Source organism: Scyliorhinus canicula, chromosome 2 (assembly GCF_902713615.1).
Source record: "Scyliorhinus canicula chromosome 2, sScyCan1.1, whole genome shotgun sequence".
Lineage (NCBI taxonomy): Eukaryota > Metazoa > Chordata > Chondrichthyes > Carcharhiniformes > Scyliorhinidae > Scyliorhinus > Scyliorhinus canicula.
Genome location: NC_052147.1, coordinates 72,443,124 through 72,467,157, shown reverse-complemented (window position 1 = coordinate 72,467,157; position 24,034 = coordinate 72,443,124). Strand labels below are relative to the sequence as shown.

The following is a 24,034-nucleotide window of genomic DNA, read 5'->3' as shown; positions in this document are numbered from 1 at the left end:
AAGGAAGACTTCACAGAGATGGGAATACCCCAAGTGAAAGTTCAGCCCCCCCCCCTCAGCATGGTGCATCATTGCCCGCCCCCGCTACCATCCTCAGCAGCATCAACCACCCACCCCCTCCAGTACCCAAGGATCACTGGCATTGAAGCATCAGGGCCCTATAAATGGGTCTCCTTTCAGACCCCGTCTGCCCCTTCCACTGGCGTCAGGCAACTCATCTCCCAATCACCGGTACTAGTAGCCCCCATCCCCCAGGTGAGCAACACCCCACTGTCGCCAAATGCCTCCCTCTTAATGTACCCCCCACCTTCAGACCACCCACTCTTTCAGCCCCCCCCCCACTCACAGCAATGCTCCCCAGGCACCCTGGCAGTGCCAACCTGAGTGCCAGGTTGTGGCAGTGTGATGTCCCTGAACACACAGGGGCTGCAATGTCCTCAAAGCCTCCTGGCGTAATTACCATGTCTGGTCTCCGGTGGTGGAGACTAGCAGTGATTTCCGCTGGCATCACGCTGCTCCATCCCAGGGGGAAGGGATGGGGGAAAAGACAATAGCTGGTGGCAAGAGAATCCAGTTTGAAATTGACCCAGAATATTTAAGTGCTGATTTAAATATGCTAATCTAGTTCACTCTAAGCATGGGCATGGACCAGATTCAGTCAGTTGCAGGGGGTGGGAGCTTTGTGCACTGATCAATGCAAACTCAGTTCAGGGGCTCTCCCGCTATGCTCCCGACATAGCGGGTTTGCGTCAGGTGCAAAGCAGTCAGAGAACCACCCCCAATACTTGAGAGACTGGTGCTAGAGGAGGCGATTGGGTGGGTCAGACCACAATGAGATTTTAATACTTAATAGGGTGGGTCAGACCTCGATGAGATTTTAACACTTAATTTTTTAATTTGAAATGTTAGAAAACAGGGATGACTGTGAATAAAACTCTTTGCTGGGTAGAATATATGCAACTGAGCTTAGGATGACCTAATTTGTGGAAGATGGAAGGATTGCCTTAGTAGGCACTGGACTAATTGAGACTTCATGTGGCAAAGCCATGTATGACAGCTTCATGAAGGTGCGAGAGGTTGAAGTAAGCAATATTTTTAATAGAGAGGTTTTAGGGTTGAAAGTCCAGTTTGCGTTCAAACAGTCATTTATCATGATCCTGATGGTTTCCTATTTCTACAGAACTGGTTGGGTCTACTTATCCAATTCCGGGCGGCACAGTGGCCCAGTAGCTAGCACTGTTGCCTACTTTGCTGAGGAATCGGGTTCGATCCCGGACCCGGGTCACCGTTCATGTGCGCATTCTTCCAGTGTCTGCGTGGGTTTCACCCCCACAACCCAAAGATGTGGATTGGTCACACTAAAATTGCCCCTTAATTAACAAAGAAATAATTGGGTACTCAAATTATTTTTTAAAAATTTATCCAAGTCCAACACACATCTCATAAAAAGTAACCCTCCTGAAACACATTTTATATCTTTTCTGCAAAGATATTAAATCATTCAGTTAACAACAGCCAGGCATAAGCTGTTAAAATATTTAAAATAAAGAATTAGTACTATTTTGGTTTTTAAAAAATGAAGTGGAAAAAAGTGCATCACTAAAAAAATCCCCCAAATTAATTTTTGAGACCATGTTTTTGAAAGATCCTGTGTGGGTGCCAGATAAATAGAACGTCCTGAGACAGTCGTCTACACGGACTGTGATCAGATAAAATGCTAATTATTTGCTTTAAAGACCAGACGAACGTAACGGATGCTAGACAAATGCTACCGGTGGTGTTATGGTTTGCGAATTTTTCATAACTATTTATTATGCCAAAGATCCATGAATATTCGGCACAATATTAATTTTTTAAAATAAATATTTTATTAAGGCACTCTTATGGTACCCCCCCCCTCCGGTCTGCTGACGATTAATTTCAAAACAAGGAAGTCAACGAATGGTTGCCACCTCCGGGTGGACCCCAACAGTGACCCACTCAAGGCGAGATTTTCTCCAAACAGAGAAAGCAAGCCATGTCCGATAGGCAGGTGCCCAACTTTGGGGCTTTGAGTCCCTCCAAGCTAATAGTATCAGTCTCTGGGCTACCAGGAAAGCAAAGGCCAGAACGTCTGCTCTTTTTCCTCCTGGATTGCCGTGTCTTCTAACACCCCAAAAACCGCCACCCCTGGACTCAACGCCACTCTTGTTTTTAACACCGTGGACATGACGTCCACAAACCCCTGCCAAAATTCCCTAAGCTTTAAGCATGTCCAAAACATGTGGACATGGTTCGCCGGTCCTCCCGCACATTTTGCGCACCTGTCCTCCACCCTAAAGAATCTGCTCATCTGTGCCACTGTCATGTGAGCCCGGTGAACGACCTTAAATTGTATCAGGCTGAGCCTGGCACATGTTGCGGATGTGTTGATTCTACTCAACGTGTCCGCCTATAGACCATCCTCTATTTCACTTCCCAGCTCCTCCTCCCACTTGCGCTTCAGCTCGTTAGTCTCCTCCGACCCTATAAACTGCTTATAAATGTCTAAGACGCTCCCTTCTCCTACTCACGCTCTGAAAACTATCCTGTCCCGAATCCCCCTGTACAGTAGGAGCGGGAAGATTGACACCTGTTTACGAAGGAAGTCCCACACCTGCAGAGACCTGGGCCGCGATTCTCCAAAAGGGAGAAAAAGTGCCGACGCCGGAGTGAAAACCGGAGTGTTTCACTCCGGCGTCGGAGGCCGCTCCTCGCCCTCTATTCTCCCACCCCCTGAGGGCTAGGAGCAGCGGCGCGTCAATCTCGAGTGCCGGGCCTTGACGCTTGCGTCAAAGCGCCGCCGCCTGAATGACGCAGCCGGCGGCGCCTAGATAACGTCACCCGCGCATGCGCAGTTGCCGTCTTCCCCTTCGCTGCCCCGCAAGACATGGAGGATTGATCTTGCGGGGTGGCGGAGGGAAAAGAGTGCGTCTTTCAGAGACGCCAGCCCGACGATCGGAGGGCACCGATTGCGGGCCAGACCCCTCCTGAGCACCCCCCTGGTGCTCGATCCTCCCTCTGCCCCCCACAGGCTCCACACGCAGCTGTCACGTGCTGTTCTCGCCGGCAGCGACCAGGTGTGGTTGGTGCCGGCGTGAACCGGTCGGATTAGGCAGGCCGCTCGGCCCATCTGGGCCGGAGAATCACCTCTTGACTGGAGCGGCGATTCTCCGAGAGGCCCGTCGCAAAACGCGACACGTCGTAATCGCGTGCAGGTGCCAGGGCGACGTGGCATGAATCGCCCAGCACTCCCGCGATTCACCCACCCGGCGTGGGGGTTGGAGAATCGCACTCCTGAATTTGTTTCCCTTCGCAAATCCAAACTTTTCCTCCAGCGCCCTCATACTCGGAAAGCTTCCCTCTATGAATATATCCCCCATCCTCTCAATCCCCGCTCTCCGCCATAACCGGAACCCCTCGTCCATAATCCCCAGGGCAAACCGGTGATTATCACAGATCGGGGTCCAGACCGATGCTCCCACTGCTCCCACATGCCGCCTCCACTGGCTCCAAACTCTCAGGGCCGCCACCACCACTGGACTGGTGGAGTACCGTGCCGGCGGGAATGGCAGAGGCGCAGTTACCAACTGGTACCCTTACATGAAGCCACCTCCATACGCACCCATGCCGACCCCTCTCCCACCACCCACTTCCTGATCATGACTATATTAGCCGCCCAGTAATAGTTGCTAAAATTTGGCAGCGCCAGGCCGCCCTCTCCCCGACACTGCTCAAGCATTACCTTCCTTACGCGTGGGGTCTTGCCTGCCCAGATGAAGCCAGTGATCACTCTGTTGACCCACTTAAAAATGGACCGCGGAATAAAAATGAGGAGACACTAAAATACAAATAGGAATCTCGGGAGGACCGTCATCTTCACTGTTTGCACCCTCCCAGCCAGAGACAACGGAAGCGCGTCCCATCTCCGAAAATCATCCTTCATTTGGTCCACCAGCAGGGCCAGATACAATTTATGCAGCCGGTCCCATTCCCGCACCACTTGGATGCCTAGGTACCTAAAGCTTCCCTCTACTAACCTAAACGGCAGCTCTCCCAGTCGCCTCTCCTGACTCCTCGCCTGGACCACAAACATCTCACTCTTTCCCATATTAAGCTTATACCTCGAAAACCGGCCAAATTCCCCTTAAAGTCCCCAAGATTTCTTCCATCACCTCGATCGGGTCGGTAACGTACAGAAGCAGGTCATCCGCATAGCTCCTTTCAATCTGTAGTATCTCCTTTACCAGTCAGTCTGCCTCTGCCCTTTCTACCTTCTCCCTATGGACGCGGATCGAGATCAGCTCCCCCCTGACCACCGCCTTCAGTGCTTCCCACAACACCACTGCTGAAATTTCCCCCGTGTCATTGACCTGCAGGTAGCTCTGAACACATTTCCTCAGCCGCTCGAACACCCCTTCGTCAGCCAAAAGTCCCACATCTAACCTCCAGTGCGGGTGCTGGTTACTGTCTTTACTAACCTGCAGGTCAACCCAGTGCGGAGCATGGTTTGAGATTGTGATCGCCGAGTACCCAGTGGCCACCACCCCAGTCAGCAAGGCCCTGCTCAAAATAAAGAAATCAATCTGGAAATACACTCTATGCATGTATGAGTAGAAGAACTCCTTCAGCCTCGGCTGCCCAAATCTCCATGGATCCTCCACCCCCCCCCCCCCCCCCCCTCCCTCTCCACCCCCCCCTCCACCCCCTCCTCGTTTATCCCTCGTTTACATGGGTCTCACCCCCACAACCCACAAGATGTGCAGGGTGGGTGGATTGGCCATGCTAAATCGCCCCATAATTGGAAATTGTTTAAAAAAATAATTGATTACACAAGCAACAAAAATCTCGACTATTGATGAATACAATGAATTATAAAGTAACAAGAAAAACAGATAAAAAGTCAAAGCTGGAATTGAATACTGTAATGTTTATTTTGAGGACTTATGGGAATTTAGAGCAAAATATCAAACTGATCTGTCTGGCCCTGCAAGTCCTTTTAAACTGCATAGGTCACATGGGGGTGCCTCTAAATTTATATGCTGAAAAACACCCTAAAAGGGGGTTGTACCAATATGGTCCAATGTGGCAACCCTTTTCAGTATGTGGCGAATACAATATGTCGAAGAATGGTTGTTTACTATGGATTTTCTTGTATTTTCCAGTTACATCACAATTTACTGGTTAATGTAATGCTACATCATGAAACGTTCCTCAGTTTTTGTCTTATTATAATGTTATAATTGTAATGCCGAGGGTAACACGGTGGGGCAGTGGGTTAGCCTTGTTGCTTCACAGCGCGGAGGTCCCAGGTTCGATCCCGGCTCTGGGTCACCGTCCGTGTGGAATTTGCACATTCTCCCTGTGTTTGCGTGGGTTTCGCCCCCACAACCCAAAGTTGTGCAGGCTAGGTGGATTGGCCACGTTAAATTGCCCCTTAATTGGAAAAAATGAATTGGGTACTCTAAATTTATAGAAAAAATAAATAAAAATAATTGTAATGCCAAGATTTTATTTTTAATTGGAACCCCAAGGTTTTAAGACAAAATGCAACAATCAATTTCAGATTACATTCATGTCAAGGGAGTTATCTGGCTATCTGTGGAGCTGTTTTAGTTAGATTAATTGTCCAAAAGATCAGTCATTTAAAAACAATGATGTTAGATAAGAAATGGTCTGGCAAATCAGCATGAAAACTGCATTTGGAGAAACATGGGCCCTAATATTCACCAAGATACCCACAACCGCCACGACAGACACTACTGAAAGACCTACTGGACGCAAGTATCCTAGATAAAGGGAACTGTACTGACATGTACGACCGACTGACAGAAAGGACCGACACCGTACTGGACGCAACAAGAAAGAAATGGGAGGAGGACCTGGGGATTGAGATAGGATGGGGACTCTGGAGCGAAGCACTGCATAGGGTCAACTCCACCTCCACGTGCGCAAGGCTCAGCCTGACGCAGTTAAAAGTGGTACATAGAGCTCACCTCAACAAGAACCCGTATGAGTAGGTTCTTCCCGGAGGTGGAGGACAGATGTGAACGGTGCCAAAGAGGCCCGGCCAACCACACCCACATGTTCTGGTCTTGCCCCAGACTGGTGGAGTACTGGACAGCCTTCTTCGAGGCAATGTCCAAAGTGGTGGGAGTGAGGGTGGAGCCATGCCCGAAAGTGGCAGTCTTCGGGGTCTCGGACCAGCCAGATCTATTCCTGGGGAGGAGTGCGAACGCCCTTGCCTTTGCCTCCCTGATTGCCCGCCGTAGAATCCTGTTTGGTTGGCGGTCAGCAGCACCACCCAGAGCTGCAGACTGGCTGTCCGACCTCTCGGAATCTCTCCAAATGGAGAAAATCAAATTCTCCATCCGAGGGTCGGACGACGGCTTCCACAGATCGTGGGAGACATTCACGCGACTGTTCCGGGACCTGTTTGTGGCCAACGAACAAGAGGAAGAATAGCCAGTTAGCCAAGAATCAGGGGAACTTAGTCAAGAATCAGGGGAGGGTAGCCAAGGCATGAAAGGGAGAGAGGGACGGAGTGAGGGGGGCGGGGGCGGCTAAACCTGAAGAAAGAAAGGCGAACCACGGGGGAGGGGGGAGACAGCTGAACCCGAGGAGGGAGGGGCGAACCATGGAGGGAGGGGGGGGGGGGGGGACAGGAGAGGCGAACCAGCGGGATGGGGCGGGGGGCAGGGAAACGGGAGCCGGAAGGGAGGCATGGGGTGCCAAAACGTGCATGACATCTCCAGGAGCGGGGAACGAGGAGGTTGGGGATGGAGGACGGGAGGAGCAGCACACTGTGGTTATCTCCCCGGCACCCAAATGTATATTTGCACCCCCCCCCCCCCCCCCCCAGTCCCCGCCACCCACCCCGCAAACAGTTGCATACTTATGTGGTGTAAATAATTCTGCCAGATGCACAGAGCTGCCGCTGTCAAGCTGGTGCACAGTACCCCACCAGTTAGTCTATTTCATATTTTATTGTATTCTATGTTGGAGTGTGCCCTTCTCTTCTAAATATGTGTATATATATGTTTCTTATTCTGTGTACATAACGGTAATTATACCTTGTTCAAAAACCCAATAAAAAAATTTATTTTTAAAAAAAATATTCACCAAGATAGATTTTCAGAACAATGGTGATGGCAAGTGACGGGAGAAGAAAGGTGTTATAGTTGGGAAACCCGGAAACAACATGAAGCTTTAAATAAAACATTTTATAAGAAACAGGTTCTATGCCCAGAAGCCAGTTTGATTGACAGAAGAGAGGTTGTCCAGAAAAGATTGCAACCAAGGATCTGGTAACGTCGGTGGTTGTTGAGCTTAAAGATGATGGGGCGGTTGAGTGGGTGGGGGTGGGACAGGGAGGTTAGGTGAAGATCGTGGAGATGGGGCTGAGGAGGTTAACGATGAGTTTATTGGGCCGAGAGAAAGCACTCTTGATAGCCTACAAGTAGAACTTTAAAGGCACTTAACTGATGGACTCAGCCACCACCCTCTCTTTGCTTTAGCTGCTGGCATTAAAAAAAAGATCAACGTGGATTAAAGGTAGAAATTGCAAAAATAGAAGATTTCAAACTGAATAGCCTCCTGAGCCTGGAATGGTCAACCACCCCTTGTTCCACCTCTGATAAAATTAGAAGTGGCTGGTTTCAAGCATGTTGGGTTCTTGTTTCAGCTTTTTAACATTTTAATCTCCCACATAGTTGGGAGATATAATTCCTGATGCTAATATATTATTTTGAACTTTCTTTTGGAGGTGGAGGAATTATTTTGAAGGCCAAATTTGAAAAATGTCAAAAGGAAAGTAAAATAATACAGACATATGCTGAAAAGGAAATTACTTATCTAAAAATAGGTAATTTTCTTACAGGAAATGTGTGGTCAAATATGATCTGAAAAATTATACGCCAGTCAGCACATTTCCCTAACCAAAAGACTGAAAGTACTTAGTAATTTAAAACTGATAGCACAAATGGTACTGACCCACACTGCAGCGGTAGAACAAGTTTAATACTTTAAAAGTTTAATACTATCCTTCTAATCTTACATAAATTAAAAACAAATTTCTTACGGGGAACTAATTTTTTTTCCCAATTAAGGGCAATTTAGCATGGCCAATCCACCTAGGGATTGAACCTGGGTCCTCAGGGTAGTGAGGCATCTGTGCTAACCACTATGCCACCCCATACTAACTGCTTAGAATACTGCAACAAATCAGGGGTGCCAATCTCATTGTTTGGCTAAGTTGCATTTGAGATTGTGAGGAATTGAAATGAAAATCGCTTATTGTCACAAGTATGCTTCAAATGAAGTTACTGTGAAAAGCCCCTAGTCGCCACATTCCGGCACCTGTTCGGGGAGGCTGGTACTGGAATTGAACCGTGCTGCTGGCCTACCTTGGGTCTGCTTTCAAACCAGCGATTTGGACCTGTGCTAAACCAGCCCTTGGTGTCTCCTTGAGTACTATGTAAGTAGCACGGTTCCTGAACATTCAACATGCTCTTGACTGTTAGTTAAGAGCTACACATGCACACAGGTACAGGGCACTATAGAAAAACTGTCTGTAAATGGTAACAAAATGAAGTCAAAATTCAAGATCTAGTGCAGGAGTTTGATACCCTGCAAGGATCAGGAATGGAGGCTGGCAGGAGTTAAAAATCACCCCACTAGCAGGCTTACGGGTTCCCTGGCCCCAACCTGCCTCTTCAGCACAGCCTGGAGGCATGATGGGGAGCCGAAAGGTTCATTAAGAGCCTATTGAGGTCAATTAAAGGAGGACAACTGGAAATTTCCAGGTTCCTGCACGCAGCAGGAGTCAATTTAGATGCCTGGAGGCGAGCTCTTGGTTGCAGATTGGCAGTGCTTCAGGCAGACAGGCCAATGCTTCAGGCAGGCCTAGAAGTCCTTTATGTCTGTTTAGGTGCTGCACCAGCCACAGAGCATCTTGTAGAGGGATTCCCTCCCAAATGCACCCGCTCTGCTAAGTGTTGGCTGGGCTATAACAATTTTCTTTAAAAATTGGTGACAGGGTGGCTCCATTTTGAAGAGCCCCTTTTCTTATTTATCTAATGGACACTATTCCTTTCAACATGGTCGGCCTCTGATTGACCCTCCATCTTTGAAAGCTACCCCCATCCTTATCTCCTCAATCTCCAGACCAATTAAGGCAGTGCCCCCCAACCCCCACCCTCACGACAATCAGGGCCCATGCTACTTCCCTCGGGAGTGAGGGGACCCAGAACAGTTCAGAACTCTGTCTCCTCGCCCGGGAAGAAAAATTATGCCTCTGGAGTCAGGGTTTGAGATATGCGAAAAGAATTGAGAAACTAGCTTTTCAACCCATTAAGGGGGCTTCTGCAAAGTAATGTTATTGACTCACATGTGTGGCTTTAATACAGAAAGAAGAAGGATGAAGGAGCAGCGCTCCAAAAACTTGTGATTTCAAATAAACCAGTTGGACTTTAATCTGGTGTTGTGAGACTTCTTACTAGTTTGGGAGAGATTAATTTTCTGCAGGGTCGGTTGGAAGGGCAGGGGTTAGAGCGGAGGCAGTTGGCAAAGGATGAAAGGATCACTAGGAGAACAATGGAATAGTGAAGTTTGATTATGATCAAGAATAAAGGTTTTGGCATTAGTTGGACTGAGTTAGGGGCAAAGACTAGTGATGCTATGATGGTGTAAGTAGGTTGTCTTTAATAAAGGGTGTGGGGATGGAAGTTCTGAACAGTCAGTCTCAATCTGAAACAATGGACAGGAAGGGGATGGTCAGAATTGATGGCAAGGGCACTGGCTTTAACAGAGGTTGAAGACAATGTTTTCCATCTTCCTTTTCTTTAAGTGAAGGGAATTTCTGCTTGTTTAGGACTGAAACAATCTGACAGTGAAGAAACATGGATGGGGTCAATGGTAGAGAGAGATAACTGGATGCCGTACAGTGGACATGACATGTCTCTTGCTGATGTACTGAAGAGCAGCATGCAGATGAGGAAGAGAAGGGGGACCATAGAGTGATTTTGGTGAACATGAGGTAACAGAGCACAGCAAGAGAAGTCACTTCTGAAAACACTCTGCCTGAAGGATTCAGAGTTTGGGTATTCCTCCACTTTGAATTGTTCCTCCATTTTGTGTTAGCCAGAATAAACTGTGAATTCAGCTGAACTATCTTAGACAATACCTGCAAACCAGACATTACCGAGACTGGCCCCCCTTTTCTGCGAGGTTTACTCTCAGAAATTAGTCATGGCTTTCAGACGAGAACTTTATTAACCTCTGCCGTAGCAACATTTGCCCTGTTGGTAAGGGAAGATAACTCAGACTCAGTTTAGAATAACAGAGCTTATGATGTTTGCAGGATACGTGTTATCTCAATGGCTATGCTAAATTAAGCCTTTATGAAGACTGTGGGAGGAAACCGGAACACCCGGAGGAAACCAACGCAGCCACGGGGAGAAAGTGCAAACTCCACACACAGTCACCCGAGGCTGGAATTGAACCCAGGTCAACCCAGTGCTAACCACTGTGCCATGCTTCACTGTGCCACCCCTACGACAATTGATAAGAGATGAACTATTCATTTTAAATCAGAGATTGATAGATTCTTGTGAACCAAAGCTATGAAGGGATTTGGGGCAAAGGAAAGTATGTGGGGTTAAATTTTAATTCGGATTTGATCTTAATGAATGGCAGAACAGTTTCAAGGGGCTAGTGGTCCACTCATGTTCCTATGTTATATTTCAGTTATATAGAGATCTGGTTAGACCCCGTTTAGACCTGGAAGGGGTTGTAGTGTATATTCACCAGAATAATATCAGAGCTGAAGGAGCTCAATTGTGAGGATAAATTGCAGACTAGGTTTGTATACCCTCAAGCATAAAAGATTAAGAGGTGGTCCAATTGATGTGTTTAAAAGTGATTAAAATGTGTGATAATTTATCTCTATCTACTTTGGTGGGAGACTCCAGAATAAGTGGGTATAACATTAAAGTTAGAGCTAGGTCATTCAAGGTGATGAGGACAAAATTGAAACTCTTCTTTGTTTTTTGTATAAATTTAGAGCGTCCAATTTATTTTTTCCCAATTAAGAGGCAATTTAGCATGGCCAATCCACCTCATCTGCACATCTTTGGGTTGTGGGGGTGAAACCCACGCAAACACTGGGAGAATGTGCAAACTCCACACGGACAGTGACCCAGAGCCGGGAGCGAACCTGGGACCTCAGCGCCGTGATGCAGCACTGTGCCACCGTTCTTCCCTGAAACTCTTCTTTTTAGGTAGCCCCTTGAGATCGAGGATTACTTGCTTCTGCTCAGCTTCAGAGTTGACTAATAGGTTTAAGGAGTGATCAGCAGACTCTGCCACATGCTGGTCAGGTTGAGGAGTTGCTTGGAGGTTTCATGTTCTCTCCAACAGCTTAACATCACCTGTGAGTGTTCCCGATGAAGTCTCTTGATGTGTCTGGTGCCTTTCCTGAAAAAACACCTTCTCCATTTTGTTCAGTCACAAGTCTGGGACTTCCATGAGTCGGCTGGAATAATTGATCTCTTCAGAAACACTTTGAGGACATTCCTAATGTGTTTCAGCTGTCCTCCTGGGAGTCTCTTGCCAGCACAGAGTTCAGCAACTGCTTCAAGAGTCTGGTGTCAGGCATACGAATGACAAGTCCCGCCCATTGGAACTTGTTTTGAGCAATTTGTACCTCACTGCTGCGCATGCTGGCTTGCAGAAGATGCTGCTGTTGGAGCACCTTTCTTGGATTTGAATAATCTTGTGAAGGAACTGCTGGGGATACTTCTCCAGTGCATCGAGGTGCCTACTGTCGGTTGCCCAAGTTAAAGAAGCACATAGCAGCATGGGGATCACTGCTGCCTAGGTTTGAGACCCTTATCCTCAAATATACTTTGACAGTCAGCCAAAGTCTGAATTATCATATTAGAGCGATAAAGAATTTTGGCAATGGGGGAGAAGGCCAAGAGGGGTGGCCGGGGGGAAGAATGGGAAGGGGAAGGTTGAGGGGGGTTTCTGCGACGCGGCAGGGGGTGAGAGATGACATGGTCAAGGGCGAAGAAAGGGGCCATCTGGGATGGGCTAGGTACAGAGTGGAATTAAGGAGGCAGGAGTTAACTGGGGAAGATGACAGACGGTAGAGGGGATTGGAGGCGCAAGTCTCTGGTAAGGTTGGTAACATGGAACGTCCGGGGACTGAATGGGCGGTTAAAAGGTTGCGGGTGTTCGCGTACCTCAGGAACTTGAAAGTGGGGGTTGTCTTTTTGCAGGAGACACACTTCCATGTGAAGGACCAGGTTAAGTTAAGGAAGGGGTGGGTCGGGCAGGTTTTTCACTCGGGGTTTGATTTGAAATCGAGGCGTGTGGCGATTTTAATGAGCAAAGAAATTGGGATTTGTGAGTGTGAAGGATGTGAGGGATCCGGGTGGGAGATATGCGATTGTGAGTGGAGTATTGGAAGGGGCACCGGTAGTGTTGGTAAACGTGTATGCCCCAAATTGGGATGATGTGAGTTTTATGAGGGGGTTGCTGGCAGCAATCCCGGATTTGGCCACGTACCAGTTGATCATGGGGGGAGATTTTAACTGTGTCCTGGAGCCGAGGGTGGATTGATCAAGCCCCAGGTCGATGGGGAGGGTACGAATGGCAAGGGAACTGGGGGGGGGGGGGTTTATGGAGAGGATGGGTATGGTGCTTTCAGAACCCAGGGGGAAGGGAGTATTCCTTCTTTTCACACGTCTATAAGGTGTATTCGAGGATTGATTACTTTGTAGTGAGTCGGGAGATTTTGGTTGGGGTGGAGGGGGCAGAGTATGCGGGGATAGTTATCTCGAACCATGCACGCCACTGGCTGGATATTCGGTTCAGTACTGGACGAGAGAAGAGGCCAGGGTGGAGGTTTGACGCGGGGCTGTTGGCGGATGGAGGTTTTTGTGATAAGGTGCGGTTGGCGATTCAGGATTATGTGGAGTTCAATCAGAATGGGGAGGTGTCAGCGGACATTGTTTGGGAAGCACTGAAGGCAGTAGTCCGGGGAGAAAATATCTCATTTACGGTTTGTGCGAATAAGGAAAGGAGGGCAGAACATGACCGTCTAGTGAGCGAGATAGTGGAGGTGGACAGGGAATATTTGAGGGTGCCCACCGTGGAGGGATTAGCGAGGAGGAAAAAGTTGCAGGGGCAATTTGACAGGCTGACAATGGGGAGGGCGGCAGAGCAACTGCCTAGGGCAAGAGGGGTGCAATATAAGTATGGGGAGAAGGCGAGGCGTCCAGGGAAATATTGAAGATCTGGACTTGGGCTGGGGATGTGGTGTCAGAGCCAGGGAAGATAAATGAAGCATTTAGAGAGTATTACCAGGGACTTTATGAGGCAGACCCAGGAGGCGAGGAGGGGGACATGGGGTGGTTTCTGGATGAGCTGGAATTTCCCCAGGTGGAGGAAGCAAAGGGTAAGGTGTTGGATGAGCCCCTGGGGCTGAGGGGGGTGCTGGGTAGTATCAGGGGTATGAAGTTGGGGAAGGACTCTGGGCCGGATGAGTACTCGGCAGAATTTTATAACGAAATTGCGGCGGACCTGGCACCACATCTGCTGGAGGCGTTTAATGAAGCCCTGGAGAAGGGGGAGTTGCCGAAGACGATGAAGCAGGCAGTAATCACACTAATCCCAAAAAAGGGAAGGATCCTGTGGAATGTGGCTCGTATAGACCCATATCACTATTGAACACAGATGAGAAAGTATTGGCTAAGTTGGCGGGGAGGATGGAGGATTGTGTCCCGGGGCTGGTTGCAGAAGATCAAACAGGCTTCGTGAAGGGCAGTAATATAAGACGGCTGTTGAATGTGGTGATGAATCCGTTGAGAGCTCTAGTACCGGAGGTGATGGTGTCCATGGACGCAGAGAAAGCATTTGATCGGGTGGAGTGGCGGTACTTGTTCGAAGGTTTGGGTTTGGGCCGAGATTTGTGGCATGGGTGTGGTTGCTGTATGTGGAGCCAAGAGTGAGGGCGAGGATGAATGATATGAGCTCACGAAGCTTTGACTTACACAGGGGTACTAGGCTGGGTGCCCGCTGACGCCGCTGCTGTTTGCGCTGGCCATAGAGCCATTGGCGATGGCTCTCAGGTGGTCGGCAGAGTGGCAAGGGATAATGAGGGGACAGAGGGAGCATCAGGTGACGCTCTATGCAGATGACCACTTGCTGTATGTTTTGGATCCGTTGGAGAGTATGGGAAGGATTAAGGGCCTGTTGGGTAGTTTGGAGGGTTCTCGGGATACAAGCTAAATGAAAGGAAAAGCGAGGTATTCCCGGTGAATGAGCTGGCACAGCGGGCTAATTTAGGGGGGGGTGCCATTTACGGAAGCAAGGGATAGGTTTAGGTACTTGGGGATTCAGGTAGAGAGGGAATGGACGGGGCTCCATAAGTGGAACTTAATGAAGCTGGTGGAAGAGGCCAGGGAGGATCTTAAGAGGTGGGATACACTGCACTTAACGTTGGCGTTGAGAGTCCAAGTGGTGAAAATGAATATTCTGCCCAGGTTCTTGTTTATCTTTCAGGCTCTCCCTATTTTTATACCAAAGGCCTTTTTTCGGAAAGTGGGCACAATCATCTCTGACTTTGTATGGGCGGGGAAGGTGCCGAGGGTTTTGAGGACCCTGCTACAGAGGCATAGGCAGCAGGGGGGGTTGACGTTGCCAAACTTGCTTCATTATTATTGGGCGGCAAATGTGGACAAGGTGCGGCGGTGGTGGGAAGGAGAGGGGTTGAGTGGGTTAGGATGGAGGAGGAATCTTGTAAGGGGTCTAGTTTGAGGGCTATGGTAACGACAGCATTGCCAATGGCTCAGAGTAGGTATTCAGGGAGCCCAGTGGTGCAGTCCACGGTGAAGATATGGAATCAGCTGAGGAGGCATTTTAGGGTGGCAGGGATGTCGGTGCTAACGCCGCTGTGCAGGAATCATGGGTTTGAGCCGGGGGTGAATGGATAGTGTATACAGCAGGTGGAGGGAAGTGGGGCTGGTCAAGGTGAGGGATTTGTATTTGGAGGAAGGGTTCGCCAGTCTAGAGGCTCTAAGGGAGAGGTTAGAGTTGCCGAGGGGTAGTGAGTTCAGGTATCAACAGGTTAGGGACTCTGCACAAAAGGTCTGGAAGGGGTTCCCTAGATTGCCGGAATACACCCTGCTGGAGCAACAGCTGCTTCCGGATGTGGAAGGGGAGGGAAGAATTGGCGATATATACAAGTGGCTGGGGAAGCAGGAGGCAAGCGGGTGGTGAAGATCAAGGAGAAATGGGAAGAGGCACTGCGAAGGGTAAACGGGACCTCCTCTTGAGCAAGGATGAGCCTGATACAGTTTAAGGTGGTGCACAGGGTGCATATGACTCAGGCGAGAATGAGTGGGTTCTTTCAGGGGGTAACAAATGAGTGTGAGAGGTGTGGGCGGGGAAAAGGGAGAAAAATCTGTACAAACTGTATAGTTGATTGTTGGGAAGAATGTTTCCCTGGGGTGTTTACTTGCTGTAACCTACTTTGATTAAAGTTTGAATAGAATGCGTTTAAAAACAAAAAAAGAATTTTGGCATTTATGTTTTCATGAAGAGGAGGCTCCCAAGAAATGGAATAGTCCACATTTTCCATACTGGAACCTAATGGCTGAAGTAATTGGAGTCATTTTGGTTTTTGATTGAAGGTGTCATAGGCTGAACAATTTTCTGTCTGTTCTGTAAATTATCTCCATACATACAGGTAGTTTGCTCAAGGGGAGGCGCAGTATTGCAGTGAGGAAGTTGGAAAAGAGGGTCTGTACAATGAAACTAAAGAACATGGCACACACTAAGTACATAGACAATAAAGGACAGGATGAGAAGAGTGTATGAAGAGGTTACAAAAGTCAAAAGAAAATTAGGAAAGCTAAAAGGAACTACAAATTAAATTATCAAGAAATATAACAAGAGATAATAAAGTATTCGAGGGAATCCAAGGTGAGGTAGCCAATCGGATACAAAATTGGCTTGGCGACCAAAGCCAAAAGGTGGTTGTGGAAGGTTGTTTTTCAAACTGGAGGCCTATGACCAGCGATGTGCCTCAGGGATTGGTGCTGGATCCCCTGTTATTTGTTATATATATATTAATGATTTGGATGAGATTGTAGGAGGCATGGTTAGTAAGTTTGCAGATAACACCAAGATTGCTGGCACAGTGGATAGTGAAGAAGATTATACAAGATTGCATCAGGATCTTGACCAATTAGGCCAGTGGGTCGATGAATGGCAGAGTTTAATTTGGATAAATATGAGGTGTTGCATTTTGGTAGATTAAATCAGGGCACGACCTACTCAGTTAATGGTAGGGAGTTGGGCAGAGTTACAGAACAAAGATATCTAGGGGTATAGGTTCTTAGCTCCTTGAAGATGGAGTCACAGGTGGACAGGGTAGTGAAGAAGGCATGCTGGGTTTTATTGGTCAGAACATTAAATACAGGAGTTGGGACATTTGTTGAAGTTGTACAAGACATTGGTAAGACCACACATGGAATACTGTGTTCAGTTATGGTCACCCTATTATCGGAAGGATATTGTTAAACTAGAAAGAGTGCAGAAGAGATTTATGAGGGCGCTACCAGGGCTTGATGGTCTGAATTATAAGAAGGGTCTGGGACGTTTTTTGCCTGGAGCATAGAGTCATAGAATTTACAGTGCATAAGGAGGCCATTCAGCCCATCGAGTCTGCCCCAGCCCTTGGAAAGAGCACCCTACCCAAGCCGACACCTCCACCCTATCCCCGTAACCCCACTCAACCTTTTTGGACACAGAGGGGAATTCAGCATGGCCAATCCACCTAACCTACACATCTTTGGACTGTGGGAGCAAACCGGAGCACCCGGAGGAAACCCACGCAGACACTGGGAGAATGTGCTGACTTTGCACAGACAGTGACCCAAGTCTGGAATCGAACCTGGGACCCTGGAGATGTGAAGCTACTGTGCTAACGACTATGCTACCGGGGTGATCTTATAGAGGTCTGTAACATAATGAGAAGCACAGATAAGGTAGATAGTCAACATCTTTTCCCAAAGGTAGAGGAGTCTAGAACTAGAGGGCATAGGTTTAAGGTGAGAGGAGAGAAATACAAAGTGACCAGAGGGGAAATTTTTTCACACAGAGGGTGGTGAGCATCTGGAACGAGCTGCCAGAGGCAGTGGTAGAGGCAGATACAATTTTTTCCTTTTAAAAAATTAGACAGTTACACGGGCAGGTGGGGTATAGAGGGATATGGGTCAAATGCGGGCAAGTGGGACTAGCTTAGTAATATAAATTGGGCGGCATGGACAAGCTGGGCCGAAGGGCCTGTTTCCATGCTGTAAACATCTATGACTATTTTACAGACACACAAATAACAAAAGATCAGGTTAGAAATGGAGGCACTAAAGGATGCACAAGAGAAAATCATAGGTAATGACGGGAAAGTGATAGAAATATTAGTTACTTTGGGCTGAATTTGAAATACCCAAAATTGTGTGGATTGGGCGGATGTCAGAGGTCAAAGTTCTTCAAATTCAAACCCCACCCCAATCAACCTTCAACTGCTGGTTGTACTGGATCAAGACGAGGTGCAGGCATCCGACTTACTGCCAGCCAGTGAGTAGGTAATTAAATTTTTTTAATGAGGCTCGCAGCCTCTGTTTTAATCCAGTTATATGTTTAACTGTCCAAGCTACTGGAAACACAGGAGCTTAAGGGAGGTGGGGGCAGCTTTGGGCAGAAGGTCAAGTGTCCTTACAATGTTCCTTTCTATCCCCATCTCAGCATCCAGGGTCAGGGATCAGACGCGGAGGTTGGTTCCCTCCCCACTTGGAGCCAGGCATCAAATCCTCCCAGATGCTGAGGTCAGTGGTCATCACCATCACCTTCTCACCAAGATCTAGAAATGAACCCACCATCCTCCTGGGATTAGATTCATCCAGCCACTCCCAGTTGAGAAGGAGAGGAGCAGCCGGTTCACATCCACAAAGAATGCAATTTGTGGCTTTGATGAAGTCAACTTCAGTGTTGTGATAGGGTGGAAATATGACTGGAGGTACAAATGTGAAAATAAGCAGTTGAAGGCGGCAAAAGTTATTAAGAGTCCTCAAAGCTATTTAACACTGTAGCATGCTATGTCAAATTGATTGACCAATAATACTTTGCCGAAACAAAAGTTATTTTAAACTGTACGTAAACATTGATTTACTGAGAAGAATACTGGCATGCATTAAGTGCTCGCATTCTCAGATTGCTCTCTTACTAGATTTTCTAAATGACGATTCCTAATTCCTGATAAAACAGTGAATCATCCTTGTGTTTCCCATCTATATACATCTATATAAACAAGAAATGGGTAGCACGTTACCAAGGAGACATTTGAGATGACTCATCATTCAAATGTATGGCAAGAAAGACAAATGCAGTGTTTGTGACGTATTTTTATGACGTTAGCAACATCGCTGGGACACCCCATCAGAATAAAGCATTCATGTACAATTACTCATGCCTAATCCAATTTACACAGCATGACCATATCTATTCATATCTGTGGCTACCAGTGAGTTTAAGTTGCTGAATGAAAGCATTTTGCTGATCTATTTTTAAAAAGGGAAGTTAGATCCAACCAACCGAACATCAATCACGGGTAAAATAATGATGTGGTAAAATAATGGCAACAATTCCAAGTGCTAAGTCAGGGGAGTAATTTAACAACCAAAGTTGAATGGGAGTGGGGGTGAACAAGTGGGAATCAGTCCTATAAACCTACTAATAAGGCAGATATTGGAACAACATTTGATAGTTTAGCTGAACATTCAGCAAGATTGACAAAAGCCCAGGTGAAAAACATCCAATCAATCTAATCATGCCAGGGACTGTGGGTAAATAGCATCTATTTTGGGACTCAATAAGAACTAATTTAACAAAGAAAAATGGAGGGGTTGCCTCAAGTCCCACTAGAATTAAAGGGGGGGGGATCTTTTTTTAAAAACGCTTCATTTTTTTTAAGGGCATCCCAAAATCTTGAAGATAATGGCTTCACCAGCATAATGTCATGGGACCCGCACCATTGATTTTTTTAAACTCAAGACAGCAAGGCAGCTAAACTATCAAATGGTGTTTCAATATCTGCCTTTTAAACTCAAGACCGCTTTTCCCACCTCTCCTGAAACTTAGCTAAAAAATGAGAAATTCCTGGTCAATGTATTTTAATATCGCGAGTCACGAAAAGAAACTGGGGTGGGTTATAAGAATTACCCAACATTTAATTACTACCTGACATTTTTTTTTAAAAGAAAAGACTTGCATTATATAGCACCTTTCATAACCATAGGATGTCCCAAAGTGCTTTATTACACTTTTGAAGTCTAGTCACGAGTACAACATAGGAAACACTGCAGCTAATCTGTACCTAGTACACTCCCAAAAACAGCAATATGATCATTGTTACAATCCCCATAAGAATGTTAACTAAAGAGATGTTCACTTCCCAGTGACTGAAGTAAAGCATCGCACAAGGTTTAATGTTTTAAGACTTTTACAGTGAAAACTAAAATCAACACCAACTTACTGCTATTTAAGAGGTGCCTAATAATCTAAAATACCGATATGGCAAAAACTTCTTAACTCAACCAATAATACCACACACATTTATACATTGTGCTGCACTCTCAGCAGAAACAGAGTGGAATTTAATGCAACCTTCGGCAGGCACGGTGGCGCTGTGGTTAGCACTGCTGCGTCATGGCGCCGAATACTCGGGTATGATCCCGGCCGCCGGTCACTGTCTGTGTGGAGCTTGCACATTTTCCCTGTGTCTGTGTAGGTCACACCCCCACAACCCAAAGATGTGCAGGTAGGTGGATTGGCCACGCTAGGTTGCTCCTTGACTGGGGGAAAAAAATTGGGTACTCTAAAATTATTATTTTTTTTATTTTAAAAAAGGAATTTAATGCAACCCACCGAAGTAGCTTGTGTGGTGGGAAGGATTTCTGATGGTGGGAAATGACAGCCAGGTTAAACGGCTGGCAAGAAGACAGCAAGGTGACAAATCTACATCAATGTGGCGGGAAGCCAAATCAGATAGTCAAGAAGGTCATTCTGGATAATTTGCCTGCTGGTGAACAGGATTAAATATGCCTTTAGTGATTAACTAGTGGCAAGCAGGGATCACGGTGAAAGCTCGTGATGTTGATGCGGAGACTTGCATGGTCAGCCATTTCATAACTGCCTTCCACAGGAGGATGAAAGAAGTTTGCAATGGAACAGTCGAAGGGGTACAGGGGCAGCACGGTAGCATGGTGGTTAGCATAAATGCTTCACAGCTCCAGGGTCCCAGGTTCGATTCCCGGCTGGGTCACTGTCTGTGTGGAGTCTGCACGTCCTCCCCGTGTGTGCGTGGGTTTCCTCCGGGTGCTCCGGTTTCCTCCCACAGTCCAAAGATGTGCAGGTCAGGTGGATTGGTCATGATAAATTGCCCTTAGTGTCCAAAATTGCCCTTAGTGTTGGGTGGGGTTACTGGGTTATGGGGATAGGGTGGAGGTGTTGACCTTGGGTAGGGTGCTCTTTCCAAGAGCCGGTGCAGACTCGATGGGCCGAATGGCCTCCTTCTGCATTGTAAATTCTATGAAAGCTCTATGAAAGTTCAGAGGGGGAGGACTTGATGGAACATTGAGGGGCACCGTTCAGAACATTAAAAATAAAATTTAGAGTACCTAATTCATTTTTTCCAATTAAGGGGCAATTTAGTGTGGCCAATCCACCTACCCTGCACATCTTTGGGTTGTGAGGACGAAACCCGCGCAAACACGGGGAGAACGTGCAAACTCCACACGGACAGTGACCCAGGGCCGGGATCGAACCTGGAACCTCGGCGCCATGAGGCAGCAATGCTAACCACTGCACCACCATGCTGCCCTCAGGGCACAGTTCAGAACATGAGCCAGCAGCCAGTGACATTTTGTCAACTTAAACTCAGTACAACTTGACTTTTTTGACATTGAAACCCGCATTGTGTAAAACTTATTATTGCACTAAAATGATCCAAGAGTGACAGAACTAGGAATTATAAAATATAGCACTTTTATTTTATGCTGAATAATTTACAGGAGTGGTATGGAACAAGATCAATGCTGTTCGAAAAGTTTCATTCTGCCTTTATTTTTAAATGCAGATCACAATGCTGAACACAGGCCAAGAGAGACTTCTACAGGCACGAGAGGCAACATTATCGACATAGTCAAATAAAGGCCCAGCCCCGCCATGTAATCTGATGGGTCCCACGCATTATTTTCATGTGCCATGTGCTTGTGGTCACCCAACTCCTTCCTGCCCATTTGAGAACCCCCAATCTCCTGGACTAAATTCAGCCCATAGGTTTGTATTTAAAGTCTCGGCTTCAGCATATCGGCATGTTCCCCTTAACCCTTCACTCTCTTGTCACATCCTCATCCGCTTTTGATCCACAAGTGTAAATCAATAGGAAAATGGGAAATTATTCATTAGATGGCAGTTTCAAGAAATATAAAGTCAGCACGTAGAAGCAGACAAATTCTGACATAAAAAGAATGATAATATTGAAGTATCTTTGGCATGATTATGGAAATTATCCACAATTCAGTACTTCTTGCAAGGGCCTCTGGATCGTAATTCAAAGAAATAAGACCTATGGCCAATTTTCATTTTGCTAATTCAGAACACCAAAGGCCATTGTACTTAACCTGAACACAATGCAGGAAATTGAATTTGTAACCTTCCAACTTTGTGTGCGTTCAAATCCCTCCAAGGATTCCTCCCACCTTCCTATTACAGTAACATCCTAAATCCCTACAACTCTACTGAATCTCTGCAATTCTCCCAAGTCTCATGCAAATAGATTTCCTTCCTCTTTCTATTCGCAGCATACAACTTTAGTTTCTAGCTAATATACAATTAGTAATAAATAAATAAAACAGCTCTAATTGTATTACACCTTAACCACAGCCTATAAATCTGCACATCTTCTGAAACCAAATCAAAATTTCAAAAGGTTATAGCTTTTCTTATTGCAACATTGTTATGCAAAATTAAAACCACATGACATCTTTTGCGCTCCATTTATTTAGATTGGCATTTCCCATTTTGTACAATTCTGTGACATTGCAAATTCCTCACAAATGGTGTTAAAGCATAATGGAATTTTTTGAGCCCTCTTAACACAGAATACTCACAATTCTGGACTGATTACCCTTAGCTGTGATGTTAGCGACATTTAATCCATCTATTACGACATCAAAAGGCAGACGGTTTTGCACAAAGGTTTGGAAATGTTGCAGTTCCTAAAAAACAGAAATGAAAATGACCAACCATTTTATTGACCGATTATAAATATACGAATATGAACAGTTTTGCCATTTTTTTTTCACTGAAGGCTTTCATTCCTGATGGTCTACAATTCCCCAGGAGTCAGACATTCTTGCCCAATTAGCCACTCCTCCCCTCTGAACCGCAACGGAAATGTCAGGTGTTTTTGTCTTTACTTTGGAGTACCCAATAATCTTTTTCCAATTAAGGGGAAATTTAGCGTGGCCTTTCCACCAGCCTGCACATTTTTGGGTTGTGGGGGCGAGACACATGCAAACATGGGGAGAATGTGCAAACCCCACATGGAATTGCTGTTTACCCATGATTAACATGATCTTGACCACGGCCCCTTTTATTTTGCCCAGGCCATCTTGAAAAACTTCTGGGTGCTTCCCCAGGACATCAGAGTCCTGCAATGCCCATCTGGAAAAAAAAATGAAAATCGCTTATTGTCACGAGTAGGCTTCAATGAAGTTACTGTGAAAAGCCCCTAGTCGCCACATTCCGGCGCCTGTCCGGGGAGGCTGGTACGGGAATCGAACCGTGCTGCTGGCCTGCTTGAAAAGCCAGTGATTTAGCTGAGTGAGCTAAACCAGCTGGAAGAACTGCTGCTACCTAGCTGGAGTCTCTGTAGCCAATTCCGGCCCAGAAGACTTGAGTTGGGGTCCGGACCACTATCAGCCTAACGAACCGCTGTCCGATGGTGTTTGGACTACAGGGTGGGATTCCAGCGATCTCACTCCCAGTGGGGGGGGGGGGTGGGTAAATTGCATTGGCTTAAAAAAAAATAGCGCATATGCTCCACATACTGATTCCAGTCTTTCACACCTGCATCAAACATGTTGAGTCTGCCAAAGAGCAGCGTTTTGCAAATAGTGCAATCCTTATTCCTTTACGTTGAAAGGTAGTCATACTCTGAAATGTCAGCTGCACCAATAGTAGTTCAGTGTTATCCTCATCTTCAATATTGTAGACAAGGACAAGCCCAGAAAAACAGAGTCAAAAGTAGTTTATTTCCAACTCTCAGTTAGGAAAAATATAGACAAAGCAATAGTCCAAGTCCCAGCCGGGATCATTCTGAGATACCACCTTGGGCCAGCTTTTATTTCACGAAATTAACCAGCCTCTGCCCCTCAACAGGAGAGCTTGTTCTCTACGAGCCCTCTGGGGAGGCCCATTAGATCTTCCCCATGGGTACAACAATAAGATAAGAGTCTTTGTTTCAGATGGTTGCTTCCAGCACACCTTCCTTTACTTTAGGCTTTGAGTTTGAGATTTCTGCTTTCCAGTCTGTAATGGTTTCACTGTAGATTCATTCAGGCCTCTGCAGTATCAGAAATACCGAAGCAATCCAGTTTTTCTGGAGAAAACACGAGAGCGCACGAAAGAACAGCTCCTTGACTCTCAGTGTCCAAGTCTCCAATCCTGTTTTCCTTAGGTCTCTGAACAGCATGGTAAGCACTGTTGCCTCACAGCACCAGGGACCCAGGTTCAATTCCGGCCTGCAGTGACAGTGGAGTTTGTACGTTCTCCCAGTGGACTGTGTGGGCTTTGTCCCAGTGCTCCGGTTTCCTCCCACAGTCCAAAGATATGCGGGTTAAGTGAATTGGCCATGATAAATTGCACCTCTGTGTCCAGGGATAAG

General features: G+C 46.7%; 1 protein-coding gene and 1 long non-coding RNA gene across 5 annotated transcripts in view; one reads left to right on the top strand and one right to left on the bottom strand.

Annotated features, from left to right (window-relative positions):
- The window catches only part of LOC119954908, a 46,247-nt gene extending 28,186 nt beyond the window's left edge, over positions 1-18,061 (top strand). Inside the window, exon 4 of the long non-coding RNA XR_005458336.1 lies at positions 17,833-18,061. This is a non-coding gene — a long non-coding RNA (uncharacterized LOC119954908). The remainder of the gene's footprint in view (positions 1-17,832) is intronic.
- Positions 1-24,034, bottom strand: part of LOC119954872 (protein only RNase P catalytic subunit) — a 125,408-nt gene that overhangs the window by 57,824 nt on the left and 43,550 nt on the right. For all 4 annotated transcript variants that reach the window (XM_038780482.1, XM_038780488.1, XM_038780497.1 and 1 more), the window contains exon 4: positions 22,257-22,364. In XM_038780482.1, coding sequence (XP_038636410.1) covers positions 22,257-22,364 — 108 coding nt within the window. The remainder of the gene's footprint in view (positions 1-22,256; positions 22,365-24,034) is intronic.